The 18,412-nt window shown below is 35.8% G+C and overlaps 1 protein-coding gene across 2 annotated transcripts in view; it reads right to left on the minus strand.

Moving 5' to 3' along the window:
- MBTPS2 (membrane bound transcription factor peptidase, site 2) overlaps window positions 1-18,412 on the minus strand; it is a 31,656-nt gene that overhangs the window by 9,055 nt on the left and 4,189 nt on the right. For both annotated transcript variants that reach the window (XR_004748119.1, XM_035317136.1), the window contains exons 2-8: window positions 17,950-18,098; window positions 15,963-16,101; window positions 11,987-12,090; window positions 9,323-9,450; window positions 5,585-5,703; window positions 4,454-4,634; window positions 1,872-1,966 (exon numbers count right to left, since the gene is read on the minus strand). Coding sequence is in view for 1 of the 2 variants with exons in the window: in XM_035317136.1 (XP_035173027.1) it covers window positions 1,872-1,966; window positions 4,454-4,634; window positions 5,585-5,703; window positions 9,323-9,450; window positions 11,987-12,090; window positions 15,963-16,101; window positions 17,950-18,098 (915 nt within the window). In the remaining variant the exon portion in view is untranslated. The remainder of the gene's footprint in view (window positions 1-1,871; window positions 1,967-4,453; window positions 4,635-5,584; window positions 5,704-9,322; window positions 9,451-11,986; window positions 12,091-15,962; window positions 16,102-17,949; window positions 18,099-18,412) is intronic.

Below are 18,412 nucleotides of genomic sequence, written 5' to 3' on the forward strand. Positions count from 1 at the left end.
AATCTTATTATTTTTTTCCACATCCTCTACCTGATATACATTCAACCTGTCATTCAATTTTTAGTGGAATGTAGAAAAGATGCATGTACCAAAATAAAGGCTAACTTTTTAAAGAGCTACAGACGCACACAACAAGTGTTAAGGCATCTACATGTATGTCAGTGATTTCTAATAAACAGAGCCTTCATCAACGTAAAACTGACTTATCTGTTTAAGAAATTTCAGCTTTCATTGATTAGGCTGAAGATCAGGTTGCTTTCACTGTTCAGGAAAGCAACCAACCACACTGCGCTGACTGTGTGGTTGTGAAGTGACCATTTTGAACTAGACAAATACAGCACCTGGTGCAGTACTATGTCCCAGGTCCTACCTATGTAACACTCATTCACTCTCTGCAGGCTGAAAGACCAGATCTTTTTTGCTCCCCACAGGCCAAGAAGAAAACAGCAGAAAGGAACAGGAAATTGTTTTTCCCCTCATGTCTCTCGTAAAAGCTCCATAGCAATTTTCCTTTTGTTCTTAAACACAAGCAAGAAAAGTTTTTCATCTGTTGTTTGCCTTAGGAAAGACAAAAGAGTATCTTCTTGCTTCTTAGCCTGACAGTTACGCTACCTTATAGATGCATGGGTGTCATACACTCCATTAACCTCAATACAAGATCTTCTATTCTAATTAGTGGGAGGGGGCACACATTTTCAAATATTGCTGTGTAGCACTGCAAAAACGATTTAAAATAATTTAAATTATTTTAAAAATTAAATATTATTTAAAATAATTGTCATTATTTGTTTTATATTATTATAGGACATTTGAAGGTCACAGGCTTCTGGATGCTTTTATTTCTTCACTGTACCTAAGCATTTTTAAGCTGTGAGCTTAAGAATGCCAAAGCTCAGTAGGGCAATGTTTATCCAACCTTGCTGAACTCCAGGATGTGTTACCAGCCACTGTCATATTTCAAATGAACTGCTGGTCTGTGCTCAGTTCTCAGTGGCTAAATACCACAAACTGGATTTTTTTGGGGGGAGTATTTGTTACAGAGGATCTGTAAATATAGCAGACATAGTATCAGACATTTGTATTTCTTTAGGCATCTATCCTACAGGTTAGAACAATAACAAACTGGCACATGTAGAAGAGTTTACACAGTTCAAACTTGTGTTCTTTGTTCTTGTAAACAGACCTATTAAAAATACTCCATCACTTTCAATATGAATCACGTGTTTTAAGAAACATTTCTATATTTTAAAGAGAGTAACACAAAATCCTGATGGGAAACTTTGTATGTTTCTACATGCTAAAAAAAAACAATATGGTGAAAAAGGAATCAAATAGAGGCCTTACTGGAAAAAATAAATAAATTAGGCAATCTCTAGGAACTTGTTTTGCATGGTTTAAGTTTTATCTAGTGAGCAGCACAGCACTGCTGACTTCACAAAAAATAACTAAACAGATAATCCAGTACTTTACTTTGCTTGTAGTGGTCATTACCTTTAAAGACTAAAATAAGGAAAATAAGCAATTTTAACTTCTTCTCAGAAGTTTTTTTTTTTTTTTTTTTCCTCGCCAATGTTCTGCATCAAATAATGAAGATGAGGAAAGTATTTTTCTGCCTAAAGAATGAGGGGTGTAAAATATTCTCTGGTTCATCCAGAGAGTCCTTGACTAATCATGGGAAAAGTTATAACTAATATTTTGGCTTGTAAGCTGTAAATGTACGTGGACATTAGTAATGTACATATTAACCTTTAATACCAACTGTAGGTATTCTTAAGCACTTGAGCATGCTGCATAAATGTTAGTAAATATTTATAGTTTCATTTAAACAATTTGATATTTACCAACCAAAATTAGCACTGTAAGTAACTTACCAGATGGCTATCCAAGCTATTGCTGTATGAAAAGCAAATGTCTGTGAGGCTGTTGTTACCACAACATTCAACTGTGCCATCGAGTCTTCTATAGACTAAAGAACATAGGCATAGATCAAAAGAATGATATTATAGCATAGCAACTTCCTGAATTAGTCTCTGAATAAAAGAGAACAACTATTCTGTAGCTTTCAAGAATTACAGTAATTCACAGATTCTACTTGTGGTTCAGTCACAACTAAAAATAAACTTCACCACTTTAAGAACACAGATTTCAAACACGTCACATGCTGATTTTTTCATCTTAATGATCTCCTTGAGATCTGGCAGATCTATTCCTTCCATGTTATGAGCATTACGAATTACAAAAAAATAAAATAATTGGCTGTTGCCTCCAACTTGCATTAAAGGCCAGCATGGAAATTTGTTACTTACTGTTGTACTGACTTCACTGGCTGACTATTGAGATAACTAAGACTCAAGATGTCCTCTTTAAAACGTGAAAGCCTTTACAAGATTCAGGTTTTGAAAGATTTCCAAGCACTGAAAGCTGCAGCGGTCAAGAAATGATGTTTTAAAACCCAATTAACTAGTGTGGTGCAGAATCCTTCTATGGATATTGTTAATTAATACAACCTAACTTACTCTACAGCAAGAGCTTTTTAAAACAAACAAAAGAACAACTCAAAAGAATAGTCACTGTATGAATCTTTGTCACAGCAATATTGCAGTACCTTCCTTAGTTAGATCATGCTTGACATATTGGCTGCTGATTTATCACTGCATAAATTGCAGTCCACTAACATGGAGCTTTATGCCTGTGGCTTACAGGTGCAAGCACTGTGCCATATAATCCTTCCTTCAAGTACCCCAAAGCAGCCAACATATATTTTTGAATAGTGAACGACCATGAAATTAGTTCCCTTATAAACTGCACTGAAAACTTTTATTTATTTTTTATTAAAAAAAAAAAAAATTCAGGAAGATCCCTGGGGCATTGTTTTTTTGTCTAGCTTCATACACAAATATTTTATTCTCCATTTATTTTATTGTCAAGTAGATAGGGTCCATTTGCTATATATATTTTTATTGATACTCTGCATTTATGTCAGTTGTGAACTGTCAAGACTTTGACAAATAGCAGCTGCTACAGACTGAAAAGAGTTCATTTAATTTCAGAGGAGTATTTCTCACTGCTGGAGGCTTATGGCTCTGAAAACGCAGGCAGACTGGTCTGATTAGAATGCAGCAGTGGGACAATGGGCTGCTAACACAATACAGCAAACCAAGCTTGGATGCAATATTAAATCTCTAGTATTAAGTCCCTGGTATTCCGATCTAAATAGGACTGGTTTAGTTGCAGAATATGCACTTTTGTTACCTATGACTCTGAAATTACGTATCAGAGAATAGCAGAATCTCAGAATATATAGCTATGGCATCTAAGAATGGGTTCTTACTTGCCATCCCAGCCCAGCTGTAAACATTTCTAGAGTTGCCCTCATTTTTCAGAAGGATTATCCAAACTCTTAAATATCTAAAAGGATCTTACCCATATTCCACTAGTTTCCAGTTTAAGTATTTATCTTAATTCCAGATATAAGATTACTTTCCTTACATATTAAAAAAAAAAAAACTATCAAAATATTACCTTTTCAGTCTCACATGACAAATATAATGCATCAAAAATATGGGAATTTGAGCTGCCCGACCCATCTATCCCAGTATGATGAAAAAATGGCATTGTCAATTTTCAAGCTCTGAGAATCATATAGGTTTTGCTCAGCTGCAGTCCCTTAGCTTTGGAATTCAGTCTCCATGGATGCTTGCATGGACCAAACTCTGGAGAGCCGTAGGGCATGTTGCAAGACATTCAGCCAATTTAACTTGACTGTTCATTTTTGTTCTACTTAATTTTTGTTTATTGTTCTAGCTTAGTTCAGCTCCCTTTTTTTTTTGTTGTTTCTCAGGGGTAAGTTGTTACAGCAACAGCACTCTAACGTATAAATGAAAACAGAAGGAAACAGACTGACTTCTAGAAGCAATATGTGCAGTCCAGACAAAACTAAGTTAACTGGCAAAGACATGGTGTAGCTGAAGAAGCAAACGAAACATAAAACCTCTTTAGTGAGAAACATCACAAGAAGTGGCCATAATAAAGCACATCATTGAGTTAAGCCACACAATTTGTAATGTCACACTAATCAAAGCAGTAAGGTGGTGTGTGGAATTTACAGCTGCAAAAGATCACTGACTTGATCCACGCAAGTGAACTAAAAATAGAGAAGAAAACTGTATTACTGCTAATAACCAAGTTATACAATATCCAAAAGAGGCAAGTTCCATTATTCAGATCATACAGAATATTTGTATGGGATGACTAGAAGACAAGAGAAATTCTTCTATCCATCCCTTCCCTAGTTTTTATTTCACAAATAAGGAATGGCATATTGGTCACTGCAGAAGACAACAGACTCAACTTAATGAGAAGTCTCTCCCCACTAACAAATCTTAAATCCAAAGTAGTCTTTAAGATGTGATAAAATTAAAACAAATAACAAAGAGAGCACCTAAAATCATACCTCTAGCTGGAAAGCTTAATTGTTGTAGGGTGGCTGTATTTATACAGTAGCCGATCTGTGACTTCTGTGAAATATCTCCCAGACACGAATTCCAGTCTTCTACAGTATAGATTGGGCAGTCTTGTAGACTAGTGACAATATCCCCCACAAAGAGACCTCTTGGTCCATTGGCAGGAGAATCCTGAGAAGAAACACTGAGGTCAGTCATGTTGCTATAGTTGAAACTCTAAGGATCTGTTTACAGTTAAATGGATGCTGAACATCCATGGACATTATTTTCAGAGAAACAGGAAAAACTTAGGCTCCACTAGAACTGATTATTTTCACTGATGATAAGAGTATCACAAAACCAACATACTCCATGAAGAATAATTTACTTAGTGCATAAAGGGAAAAAAAAGGGCAAGTTTCCAAGTGTTTTCAAGGGACCTCTTCAAATCTGAGCAATTATTTCCATACAAGTTAATGTGTTTTTTCCTATCATTTCAAATTGAAGAAACATAAATTAGTACCCTAAATGTTCCAACAAAGTAGTGTGTACCTATACCATTGTAAGTATAAAGCACAATTAATGTCATTCTTTTCTTGAGTTATAACAGTTTGGTTTTAAACCCGAGAAAGACTGAGACCTTTCAGCTCTGCTCTTTTTCAACTGTGCCGTATTTGATTAAGTCAGAAAAAAAATCAGTCCCTTCCAGAAACTCAAGTCTACTTCTGCTTTGCTTCCAGCTGACCAAAGATGCATGACAATCAAAATAATCTTTTAACATTAAAAACAGATAGCAATAAGCTAGAGTCATAAGGCACATTTGAGTAGATTTACCTGGTGCCAGCACTAAACAAATCAAATCAAAAACAAACACACAAAACAACCCCAAAGAAATAAGCCTGCAAAGTTATCTCAAATATCTAAATAGTCTTATACTATGCTTAGTAGTCTGTAATTACTCATGCCATGTCCATTCATTTACTAACACTAAAAACCATGAGATTGAGAAGCAGACAAAAAGCACACTATATTAGATTTTAAAGAGTGCTGCACCGACCAAATTTACTTGTGAAAATAAGAGACTCAGGTACATTTCAAATCACAAACCATATAATATGAAATCAGTAAAGAACTTTTCTTACCTCTGTTACCTCAGTGACAAGTGCCCCAACACCCGTGTAATAGAAAGGGAAAAGAATAGCTGGCAGCAGAAACAAAACCATGAAACTTGCAACACCAAGAACAAAATTATGCCACACTCCTAAAAAGAAAAGGAAAAAAAGTTTCTAAATAAAACATTAATATTACAAATAAAAAGGTATTTTTTGAAATACAAGATTTTACAGTTAACTTCTAACTAACTTTTCTGAAATAATTAATGTAAGAATGGATGACAAATTAATTCACGGCAGAGCACCCTGAAGAAAATACGAGCTTCTGAATCAATTTTAAGCTACAGCTTCTATCCACACAATTGTCAAGAATCATAAATATTAAAAAACTAGTTGAAAGAAATATATTACTTGTCACCTTCTACCACAACAAACTGTCGAATTGAAGAATCTTAATAAAGGGGCTTATATATGAATGCTTTTTTTTCTGTTTGTCAGCAAGAAGCTTAAAATTTAGTTGACATTTGATACTTTTTCATGGTTATTCCTGTTGTATCAATAAAAATAATTACATGTATATATGCCAAAAAAGATTCAAAAATTATTTGAAAAATGGCTTCTTTTACAAGAAAGTCAGGAAAAACATACCATGAAACTAAGTTCACCAATCAGCAATTCCTAACGTTATTTTGGCCAACATATTTCTAATGGCAATCTTTACAGTATGCTGTTCTCCACAGGATGAAACAAACCTCTCCCATAAGGCAGGCTTGCCTTCCTTCAACATATGGTACTATACAAATTTTTTCATTCCTTCTGTGCTCTTGGACAAACATTTTGTACGACCCATGCAGGAAAACTTTTCAATGTCAAAGACTCCTTATTTCCTTCTTACAGTGCTTCATCTTGTTAAGATGGTTTGATTCAATTCTATATTTACAGTACACTTACACGACAGAAACTGAAATAAATGTATTTAAAAACATATTAAGCCTATCTTTCTTCCACTGTATATAATATAGCAGTCATAATATGTGACAGACTCTTATTTCCTCTCCTTATCTTCACGTGCCACCCAGTCTTTTACATTTCTGATGCTGTAGAAATGAGAAACATTTTTGGAGTACTTTAAATAAGAGTCTGTTGCTGTTTCTACTAATAGATACTTCTTAAATTGATTTCTCTTTCTGTAAGTTTTTAATCGCATCTCATTGAAAGATAATGAGATAGATAAAGAGAATTGAATGCTGAAAAACTTTATCTCACACAAATGCATGCATGCGCATACAAACACAAGTACAACAGAAGTATTAAGTAAATATTTGAACTTAATTGTTTGAACCTTTTTATCTTAAAAATAAACTTTATTTTTTCCAACTTAACAAAGTATAAAAATCTAAGACAAACAAAATTGCCTTGCAACAGTGTGGCCACTAGAGAATGTAAACTGGAGGGAAAAAAAAAAAAAAAAAAAAAAAAAAAAGAGGTGATAGAACTCCTGGAGGGTGACAAAAAATGCTTTCCAATAGCTAGGAAAACATGGGCCTTAATACAATAATCTACGCAATTTGCTGTGTGGAATACAGCAGAAGAGTCTAAAATAGAAAGGCTTCAAATTCATCCCAGGTGATGAATTTCTACCTCAGGTGAATTCATTTCTAGGTGATCCCTAGAAAAATAAACAGCCTTGAAATGAGAATACCTATTGAGGCACACTGATGAGTATACCATCAATTTCATTTTGCTAGAACAGCCTTATCCTTGGAAACTTAATTCTTTATATTTAAAAAGGCACACTTCACACAGCCCTTAAAACACCTTAAAATCATGCTTCAAAAATCTTTAGCTCTTTTTTCTGTTAAAGACAAAACATTTTGAAAAATATTATCTGAAAAATAATCTCAAAAATAACATATATCTGAATTAATTATAAGCAAGGGCTGCACAGGAGCACGTTTTAGTTATTTGGCATGCAATGAAGGCTAAAAACATCACAAGTCTCATTTGCTATTCTTGAACTCACGATGCCATCTGCTGTACAACAAATATACTGTTTAAACTCCAGAGTACAGATGGACTAAAAGTGTGGTTCTCTACTCTTGTTCTTTTAGTTCTTTCCTGTAGCTGCAGTACAAAAATCTAAAAACTTGCCCTGTAAATTCAGATCTTTACAACACTGAAGATCTGATAATAGGTTCATTGAACTGCTCTGACAAAAAAAAAAAAAGAGTACAGTTTACCAAATATCACATTTTATTGACATCAAACATCCTCATACTAAACTACACATAGCACTAGCTGTAAAAACTGCATGTATTTGTTATACCAAATTGATCACAAGCCATTAACGCTAAACAGCCTTGCAAAGTGCTTGTTCCTACCTTGCATTCCATATGTCATGTTTCCCCAAAATTATTATTGGTTTTTACTTGTCATCAAAGCCATGAAAACAATTCTTTTCTATTGCAGCTTATAAACTCATTTTTCTAGATCATTTCCCAGGAATGTAAGTAAACAACTCACTGTGAAAATTATGTCTTCTCTTTTGGTTTTGTTCACACTAGCTGAAAATGGAAATTGACTAATTTGAGAAAAAGGGCTTCATAAAAGTTGGCCTATTGCAGCAAATTATTTTGGTACATTACGGTATTTGGAATGTAGATACCTTTACCTACCTAGCATTTATCTTCATTTACCTGATCTATGAAAACCTGAAAATAAGCTTTGCTAAATGCTTCTGTATGTCCAGTCTAAAATACTCTTTATAATTTCTTATAATATTCAATAAACAGTGTTACCATGTACACAGTACTGCAGGCTGGCTGCTTTCTACGGCCCCCTGCAACAGAAAATTATCAGTATCAAGAACTAAACAATAATGTTATTTTTTTCTGTCTTTATTTCAATAGGTTGGGAAGCCCCTTTTTCTCTAGGGGTCAATAATATAAGCAATTGAGGAAGCATAACACGGCCACAGTCTCGCTTGGCACAGCAATTGAGCTCTGCTTCCCAATAGCCAAGGAATTTTTAGTACAAAAAGCATTAAATCAAAACCACTTGGAAGTTTATTTGGAGCTATAAGCTACAATTCTCTTTGGATGTTTGTGTTTTATCTTTTATTTCCTTCTGATAGCATCGCCAAAATACAGTCACCTACATAACAACGTCACTCAAGACTTTTTTGACAATCACTCAAGCTATTGTTGAAAATCACATAATAGATTGCTCCTATTGCACAAGATGGTAGTGGTCACCCAAGGGCATTCACTTGTGACAGCAAGTCATGTTCTCATACCACCGATCTTCTGGCTATTTTATTTTATTTATTTTTTTTTTGGTGCTCCAATGTTCTACTATTTAAGCCGTATGCTATGCAAAGAAATTTAAAGGAACTTCTGCACCTCAGCTGATATAGGAGCTTATAGGAATGGGAAAAGGTGGTCAGAAACCACATTTTTTCCTCAGCCATATGAAAAACTATTCTGAGTCTGATTTAGGACAAAACTTTTTTCACATCAGGAAATTCATACTAATTTATGTTCCTAGAAACAGAATTATCTCCCCCAGAAGACAGCACAATACAGACAGTGATCAAAATGATTTTCTGACATTACAATTCATGTTCAGAGCAGAAGTATCACCTTTAGTAAAGAGAAGCTTTTATGCTTCTTCATTTTAAACCTTCAATCCTCTATCAAGGATTTATAAATGATACCTGTCGAATAAGTAACTGTGCTAAGGAGAGATTTAATAAGAGCAAACTATTACCTGCACAAAATATCCTTAATTGCTGGACTGGTGATATCAGCTGCAAGTGGGTTGTGAAGAGGTCAACAAATGCTCCAGGATAGACAATGAAGATAAAAATCCCAAATCCATTAAATCGTACTTGTTCTCTTAAAAAAAAAAAAAAATAAAAAAAAATAAAAAAAAATTGAAGAGCAGTTATTGTACACAACAAATGAAAAACTAGGAGGTTTTGCATAGCACACATTTTTGACTATGAAAATAATTAAAATTACAATTATCAAACTAACTCATTCCTCATAACATGAAGGATGGAAAGATAAACTAGGGGATATTTTCTGCAGTAATTGCCACTTTAAACATGTATTTATGAGGCTGGTAAAAAACAAATGCTAAGTTCAAACTCTTTTCTGCCTCCTGGCAATAACATATGAAATATTAAAAAAATAAATATATCTGCTTTCAAGTAATATACATTTTAGCATATATTTTAACATTGGGGGAGTCTATTATGTAAAAAATGGCAACCTTTATTATTGAATTTCAAAATAATCTATGAAAAAATAATCTGGAAAAGCAATGTCTTTCCTTTATCAGGAACACTAAGATTTCTGGAATTTATCATTTCTCTCTTTGTCCTAAGTGAAATTCAGAGTAAATTGTAAACTTACAAAAACAAGGGAAATGCCATCTGAAAGTCAATAGGGTAAAAGGACAAATGCTATTTAAATATATTAGTATCTGACACTGTCATACAGATAAGATAACAGTTTCAGAGTTTTCACAATTGCTTTTAAAGGGCACTTCTTGGAATATCTACGTGAAGACTTTACAAAGCTAGATATTTCAGAAGCGACTTGTAAAGGCATGACATTCACGTTTCAAGACGATTCTTGCAAATAAATCAGCTAATCTCATATCGTTTCTGTGACAGTACGCTGGGCAAAGCATTATATTTAGTCACTTTCAATACAATCCCAGCTGCAAGAATGAAGCACATATACAATAAAAGGAGACATAAAATTATAAGAAGACTTAAAATTACACAAAACAAATCAGAACAAAGTAATACATTCTCTGCAGGTAACTCATAAAAACTGCTCTTACTACAGATTAGTAAGGGTAACTCCTGCCCATGCCAGATTTCATGACTTGGGTAGAAGGTAAAAAGGGAATCAGAAAAAGGCTTTTTTGATATAAGCCTTGACTAAGCTAAGGCTCGAGTATTTTATGCTTTTGTAGTTCCTAGCCAATACTACCTTCAAGTAAAGCTGGTGAAAGTATGTAGGGAATCAAAATGATGTACCAGAAAATATTATTATTATATACAATAATCATACAATTCACCCATAGCACAACTATTTAGTAAAGCCTGAGGATGGACCTTAACAGCACTATTAACCTTAACAGCACTATTGACCCAATCTGTACTAGGCGAAAAACAAAAACATAAAAACACAACACAACAAAAGGACAAGGAGAAAGCAGCAGCAAGTTGCTGTAAATGGAAAAAAAAAAACTCCCAAATTTTAATTGACAGTAATTTTACAATGGACAATCTAATTTTTTTCTCCTTGAAATAGATGGGAATCAATTTTTAACAAAAACATAACCCAACGCTGAATATTCAGAGCCACTGCCCCAGATCTTGAGTGAAAGTATCATACCACTAAGGTATAAGAATTATTAATTCTGGTTAAAAACAGCTCCATAGTTACTCCTGGATTCTCTGCAGTTAGCCAGCAGCACATGAAGGCACTGTAAGAGAAAGGAAATTTTCTTGTCTCTTCCTGTCATGGGATGAGCAAGATCAAAAAGCTTCATCCTCCACAAAAAAAAAAAAAAAAAAAAAAAAACACTGGATATTACAGAAACCAAGCTTAAAGACAAACAGAGTATATGAAACACACAGGGTCCCACATCACTCCTTTGACTGAGAACTTTCATTGCTATAAAACAGGTTGTAACAGGTTCAAATGCAGTCATGACTTCTTATTCTCAAGACAATCAGTGAAACAACTTAGGGCTTTGTGCCCATGGGACAAATAATGCCTATGATGTCCCCAGGAAATGTGGAGGACACCTGAATATCAGTTCTGGTAACCACCACTTAAGCCTCTTATGCTGGAGTGTTATTTAACAGTAATTGACTAATCATCAAATAACGTCTTTGTGAAGTAATCATCACAGTTAATAGTGACATTAAAAATTTCATCCATGATCAAAATTAACACAAGTCTGAGATTAATAAGGGCAAATCACATTTGTTGGAGTTACTGCTGTTCAGATGCTACTTCATGAGCTGTGTTTAAACAAACTAATTTAAAATCTATTTTAAAGTACCATTCTACTATAGCATGCAGGTCCTCTTCAAAAGCCACAGCTGCAGAAATGAAATTACTGAACGAAAAACAAGATCAATTATGAGCAGAATTACTTTAAACCTGATGCAGCGTGGTATATTTACAAAGCAGAAGTCCTGTCTCATGATCAGTAGTAGAATAGGCACCGTATTCAAACTCTGTCCTTTCTTGTACATCCTTCCAGACTTAAAATCTAAGGAAGCTATGAAATACAGCATAAACAGACTCTTCAGATAAACTGAAAAAATGCTAACAATGTTCACCTGTAATTGGAATATTAGTCTTTCTTGGCACATAGTAAGAGAAAAGTAGTTTGTATTACCGAATAGCTGCCACCCCATGGCCGACTTCATGTATCACACCACTGATGAGGATTGCAGAGAAGAAATAGGTCAGCTGGCTGACAGGCAAATTTACACCAGGCACCTGTTCATGTGGGCATGACAACAAAACAAAACACACTAGGAAACCAAGAGGTACAAGGACAAATCATTCTGCCTCTAACCTTGCTGCTCTCACTCAGCTTCCTCAGCCCACCAACACAACAGGAGCCACACACACAGCACTACTGGTCTGTACCTCTTCTCTCTGGTTATTCAATATAGCTTAAAATACACTGAATATATATTCTTTTGTTGAAGGTTGAAAAGCTCTGCAGGTGAAAAGCCTTCTCCCTCCCCTTCTCAGTCCCCACAATCATGACAGAGCATGCCCTACTCTATATTAAGCTACCAAAGTTTATAAAAACATTCACAGACTTCAACTAAAATAAGACAGGCTTGGCACTGTGAGCAGTAGTTTACAATGTCCTGTAGATAGTCACGTGGATATTGAGATCCACCTTTCAAAAAAAAAAAGAAAAAAAAAAAAGCATAATACATTTAAAACTGGAGTTGTCAGTCTCCCTCCCTTCTCTCTTTCTATAAAACATGACACCAACCCAAACTGAAAAGATCAAAAAAAGAGTGAGTTCTGTCTATTGTTCAAGCTTTGGCAGTCTGCATATGGCAAATTAACATTAAAAAAAAAGCACTTGCAATGGAGATACTATTTTAAGTGATGTAAGACATAACGTGCAGCCCCCCTAGTCTTCCTGTTGCTGTGGATTCCCACCGCTCCCCAGCTCTCCTCTGCACCAGTTATGGGACAACAGCTCCTTCCAGCCAGGCTCCAAAGCAGTCACAAGTCAGAAGGAGGAAGCCTGCCCTCTTTCCATGGGACAGGGAGGAGGATTGCTCAATTCCCACCTCCTCTCGGCTGCCGTGCCTGCAGTAGGAAGATGTGCTGCCGACTCAGGGACAGTTGTCCTGTCTGCCCTGCTGCTCCCCACGCTCCTGGCATGGAGCACCCCAGTGCTAACAGCTGCTGTGCACATGGCATGAATTGTGATCCAGTGGCAGAAAAGAGATGCAATGGGCAAAAATTTCTGACCTGCCTGTACGACTCTAAAAACAACCTCATGTGACACAGAAGGCTGCAGCTCCTGGCTGCTGTTCTCCAGGCATCAGATCCAACCAAACAGACCCTATCCAACCCTACTTTCATTCAGTCCTGCCTATTCCTCAATTATGTGCATTCAACTATCCATGAAGTAGTCTGCAACAGCTTGATGAGACAATCTAGCTAGAAGAAATCCTTTGGATGACTGTTTTCACTAGTGTTACAGTGAATCACTTCACAAATACTGTTCAGAGTGTAATCGTGACCAAGATATTTATCTTAACTGGCACAACGATTGTACCTCCCTGTATGAAGACAGCTGCTCTTCACTTGTGAGGCTTCCATTTCTGGCATTAAAGCATTAGCTGGTGGCACTAATGGATCAATTAATTGGCATTCTCAGTTGCTCTTTGCTCCAGGAGCATGGGAGGACAGACAGCTATAGCAAAAGTTCCCATTGCAATACCACCGTGACTGTATCACATTAGAAAACAACAGTGAGTGCTTTCACTTATCGTGTCAAAGAAGCTAGCTTACAATACACCTAAAGAGGAAGCTAACTCTCGTGAAGAATTCACGCAGTACTTTGTTAACAAGCATTGTCACCTCATATTTCATGGTCTTCTGGAAATGCCTTTAGTAAAAAAAAGGTCCTTTCCTAATAACTGATCTGCTTCATCCTCACTTTAGCTATTAGGCAACCAATGCAAGAGGAGGAAGCTAAAGAAAAACAACCCAATTATCTACAGATGGGTATTTTGAATAAAGTATATGGCTAGAAAAAAAGAGGATGGGTGCAAAAATCTAAATCAGTAAAACATAAGTGTAACTCCCTTTCTCCAAAGATGAAGGATAAAAGCTAAGCAGATTTATGCCAAAGGCTAAAGCACAGTTAACAGTTAAAATCAAAAAACAAAACAAAACAAAAAAACCCACTCTCTCTCCTCCAAAGCAGTCAATTAATTATGAAACATCAATGACTAATTTAAATGATGAGAAGGTCCTCCTCATTTGTTCTTCACTTCTCTGCAACCACATCTGGGTCACTTTTTAGTGTCAACTTATGCTACCACATTCTGGTCAGAATACTCAAACTCTTTGAAGGCAGAATTACACGACTGTGACGGTTGAGAAATGAAACAAAAGAAAAAGAACCACACAGGTCAGCTTAGGAGAAATAACCTCATCTCTATACATGACATTACATTATCTGTATACAATCCATCGTTTCCAGTACTGATCTGTCCTTGGTTTGAGTGCAGTGATTCTGCCAATGAGGAGACATTGCAGAACCACTGCGCATTGTAATTCTTAATATTGTGCTACATTTCTGTTTTCATAGTTAAGTTCACACCAGATTACTTGTTAAAGCTCATCTTCACTTTGCTCACCTTTTATTTATGTCACTTTCGCAGAAGAGCAGAGTATTGCAAATGACTACTTTACTCTGGTGTCACAAAAGTGGCTGGATTCATATAGTGATCTCAAAAAATGAAAATAAGAGAGCTATTTCTTATTCTGGAATGCAACAGACGTACATGCTTAGGATGGACCCTGTTGGCAGGTAAGAAATTTTCAGCCCCGTGTTCAATTTGTGCTCTGCTAGACACACAGCATAACACCAAGACTTCCCACTCACTGCTGCCTGATTCTGGAGATAATTCAGGAGCAGGCTGTGGACCAGGTGACTAACAGTGGCAGTACTGGCAGTTCTCTCCCAGGTTGCCCACTTTTGCCAACACATACTGCATTTGCTGCATTCACCCTACATGTGTGAAACAAATCCAAACCATCCCAAATGCACTGAGTTTAACACACATGCTAACGATCAGGCTGCTCACACTCATGCAATTTAAGTCTAGTGGCATACAGTCAATTTAGCACTTATGGGAAGGTCTGTCATGGTAGCACACAATCCCCAGCTTCTGTTTGCTAGACTAGCTAAGTAATACAATAGAGCAAAATGGTTGGGTACCACTGCTCTAAGCCATATGGTAGAAGGCTGAGCGATCTTACAGGACTTTTTCCTTTTCTGGAAAATGACCATACATTCTGGCCAGACAGCACTCTTCGTGAAATAAGGTTAGCTAGGAAATTTTAGCCAGGTTAAACCTATTGTAAGGGTAATGATATTTTTCCATTACTGCCTTATGTATTTTGATGCAAGACACAGAGACAGTATTTGCAGTCGCTCACATTCTATAAACTACATTTCTTCCTAAAACAACACAATATATTGTCCAGCATCAGAAATCCATGAAACAATCAAATAAATTATTAGGCCTTTGACTAGATACTGTCAGAAACAGAACACTCAATTTCACACTGTAGATTAGGCAGAGGTCCTTGAACAATCCAAAAATATGCAATCTCCTCACTAATCAATCTTTGTTTCCACAAGCACACAAAGCTCTTTACATTTCTCTCCTTTTTAACTGATGTTTTGTATTGTAATAAATGAAGGAGAACTCTTCGCTTCCTGTGGATTATGGACTTGTTTTGCTGACTTCAAGGCCATCACTGTCTGTATATTGCAAGGTTCAGAGAAGGTAAATTCTTATTGCTGTAATGTATTCTTAGTACTGTGATAATTTAAGACTTTTTAAATTACTAACCAGTTCTCACTTCTGAGAATATTTAATATAAATTATTTCACATATTTGCATTCATCTTCCCCTCTCTTACTACCTCCACCCTCCCTTTGTAAGGCTGGTAACAAACCAGCAAGTTTTTATTTAAACAAATATTAGCAGTTAGGTTATTCTTGCATGCGAGGATTTAAGTATCATATATCCCATTAAGAAGTTGGTTAGTATCCGTTCACATCTCAAATGAAGACCTGAGGAGAGAACACTTACCACAACTTGCAGCATACGATCATTCAGGGCTTTTGGTGCCTCAGTTAGCATCTGTGTCAGCGTCTGCATCAGTGTCTTTCCAAGAAGAATAACAGAGCCAAACATGGCAACTATACCAAACACCATTCCCATGCTGAACCTGCAAAGACAGGCAAATAGTTCAGCAATACACAGGCACAGGAAGCTCATGCATATTCTCTGGATATTTAACTTAGAATCACAGAATATCCCGAGTTGGAAGGGACCCATAAGGATCATCAAGTCCAACTCCTCGCACTGCACAGGTCTACCCAAAAGTTTAGACCATGTGACTAAGTGCACAGTCCAATCTCTTCAGAAACTGAGACAGGCTTGGTGCAGTGACTAGCACATAAATCTCAAAGGGCAGAACTTACCAAGGGCTACTACTATTCATTCATCAACAAGGAAGTACATAAATATGAGCTAAAGGAAACTAATAACACTAATACCATATACTAGTAACATATTTAATAATATATAATATTTTCCTTGTTTAATAAGTGTTTGACATCCAAACCACATCCCGATTAATCTTCAAATATTTTTATGCTGTTCTTGTGCATTCTATTTTTTATTCAGTTACCCAACACAAGTAACTTGCCATTAGCTATGAATAAAAACATAACTTTACAGTGTATAATTTACCATGTTGCACCACATCATCACATATTTAGAAATCTGGATCAAGTGATGGGGTGGCATACATATTTATATAAGCTTTTTCAATAAATTTTGCATCTTCCTCACCAGCAATAAAAAGTGCTAACGAACAATAAATGAGACTCAAACTTCTTTAAAGAAGAAAAGTTAAAAGGTACAAATGCAAGACCAGATTAAAATCAATGACTTAAAACACATTTGTCTTCTCACCCATTTATATTTCATTAAAATCAATGTGAAAAATCACTTCAATTTACATTAGTTCACCTAATGGTGAATTTTTATTACCATTATTATTATTTTACACTATTCAATAGTTGAAGGATGTGATAAAATATTTTCTAGCTGCAACATTTCAATTCACTACCAGTCCTTCCTCTCACAATCATATAATTGTTCTCTTACCATCCTTAATAAGGCTCACTGGAAATTAGCAATTTTATTTTAAGCAATATGCACTTGTAATGCTAATTAAAGAGACCGATGGAAACATTATACTGTAATAAATTATACACATTAACAAATTGTGATTGATACAGAACTACTTAAAACCAAAGTAAAACCATTAGATAGTAGAGAAACCAATATGAAGCAGACTTCTCTTTCACAATTATCTCACTAATGGTAGCAATACAGGAAATGAAAAGAAATTCAAGCCTTACTCATTTTTATTTTCAGAGTGGATATAAAACAACACTAGGGAGGCAATTCACCAATAATTTTCTAAACCAGTCCAAAAGCATCCATATTAACCACTCAGCTTATTTACCCATTACCAGCAGTCTGCAATCTTCGCAAGGAAAGGTGCAGGCAGGTAAAAAGACAGAACTAGGGCAATGTCCTTCTGAGTATGTACAGTTGCTGAACGTCTGGGAAATGACTGGCAGCAGGGGCACAACTGTCTCTGAATAATTTGTAAACTCTAGTGATCAGGGGAGAGCTTAGTATACAGCAATGGGCAGATCTGGGATATGAGAAGCTGTTTTCAGATCTACCTCTGTAGAGTATTAAATGTAATAGCTTTATACTTAAGAGCTATGAATAGCTCAAACCATAGGTAAAAATACAGTTTATAGATGTCTTGTTTTACAGCATCCCCGTATGTAATCTAGCTGTATAATTTTTTAGCAGAGGGCATAGGTTTATGGTGGCACAATACATTTACAGCAACCCTGTTTGGTTGGTTTTATCCTTAGCCCATAGAAGTAACCACATCTAGGCATTCCACTTTTCAGGATGAAAGGCAAAGATGTGGTGATAGTTGCTGCCTCTGTATTTGACAGAAAAGAAAATCATGAATTTATACCATAAATAGAGAAATCTGGGTTTCCATCTCCCCCAGTTGTAGAACTGGCGGTTGAAGAGAGCCGTTTGCCATCGCATGTGAAAAGGAGAGATGCTCAAGCCATATGTCAGCAACCAGTCTTCATAAGATGCCTTCAAAGAGCTGGATGACTGCAAAACAATAGAAAGTTAGTTTAACCCAAAATTTTCATGAGGAAGATTCTCTATTAAGTGACCAAGCAGTAAATCAGATCCACTTATATAAAGATGGATGTATAACTTCAAGAAAACGTCCTGTGCGTTATTTATATTTTGATATATAGGTGGGACCTGTAGTACGAAAAGGCTACACCACTGTTTTGATGTAAATCACAAGTTTAGGATTGGAAGAGAGATCAGCCATCCGGTGTTACTTGGCAATTACACTCTTGTATCACCCTTCCTAGTGTTAAATCACTTTCTGTAATTTTTACCTGCCTGGTCAA

This window comes from Oxyura jamaicensis, chromosome 1, assembly GCF_011077185.1.
Source record: "Oxyura jamaicensis isolate SHBP4307 breed ruddy duck chromosome 1, BPBGC_Ojam_1.0, whole genome shotgun sequence".
Lineage (NCBI taxonomy): Eukaryota > Metazoa > Chordata > Aves > Anseriformes > Anatidae > Oxyura > Oxyura jamaicensis.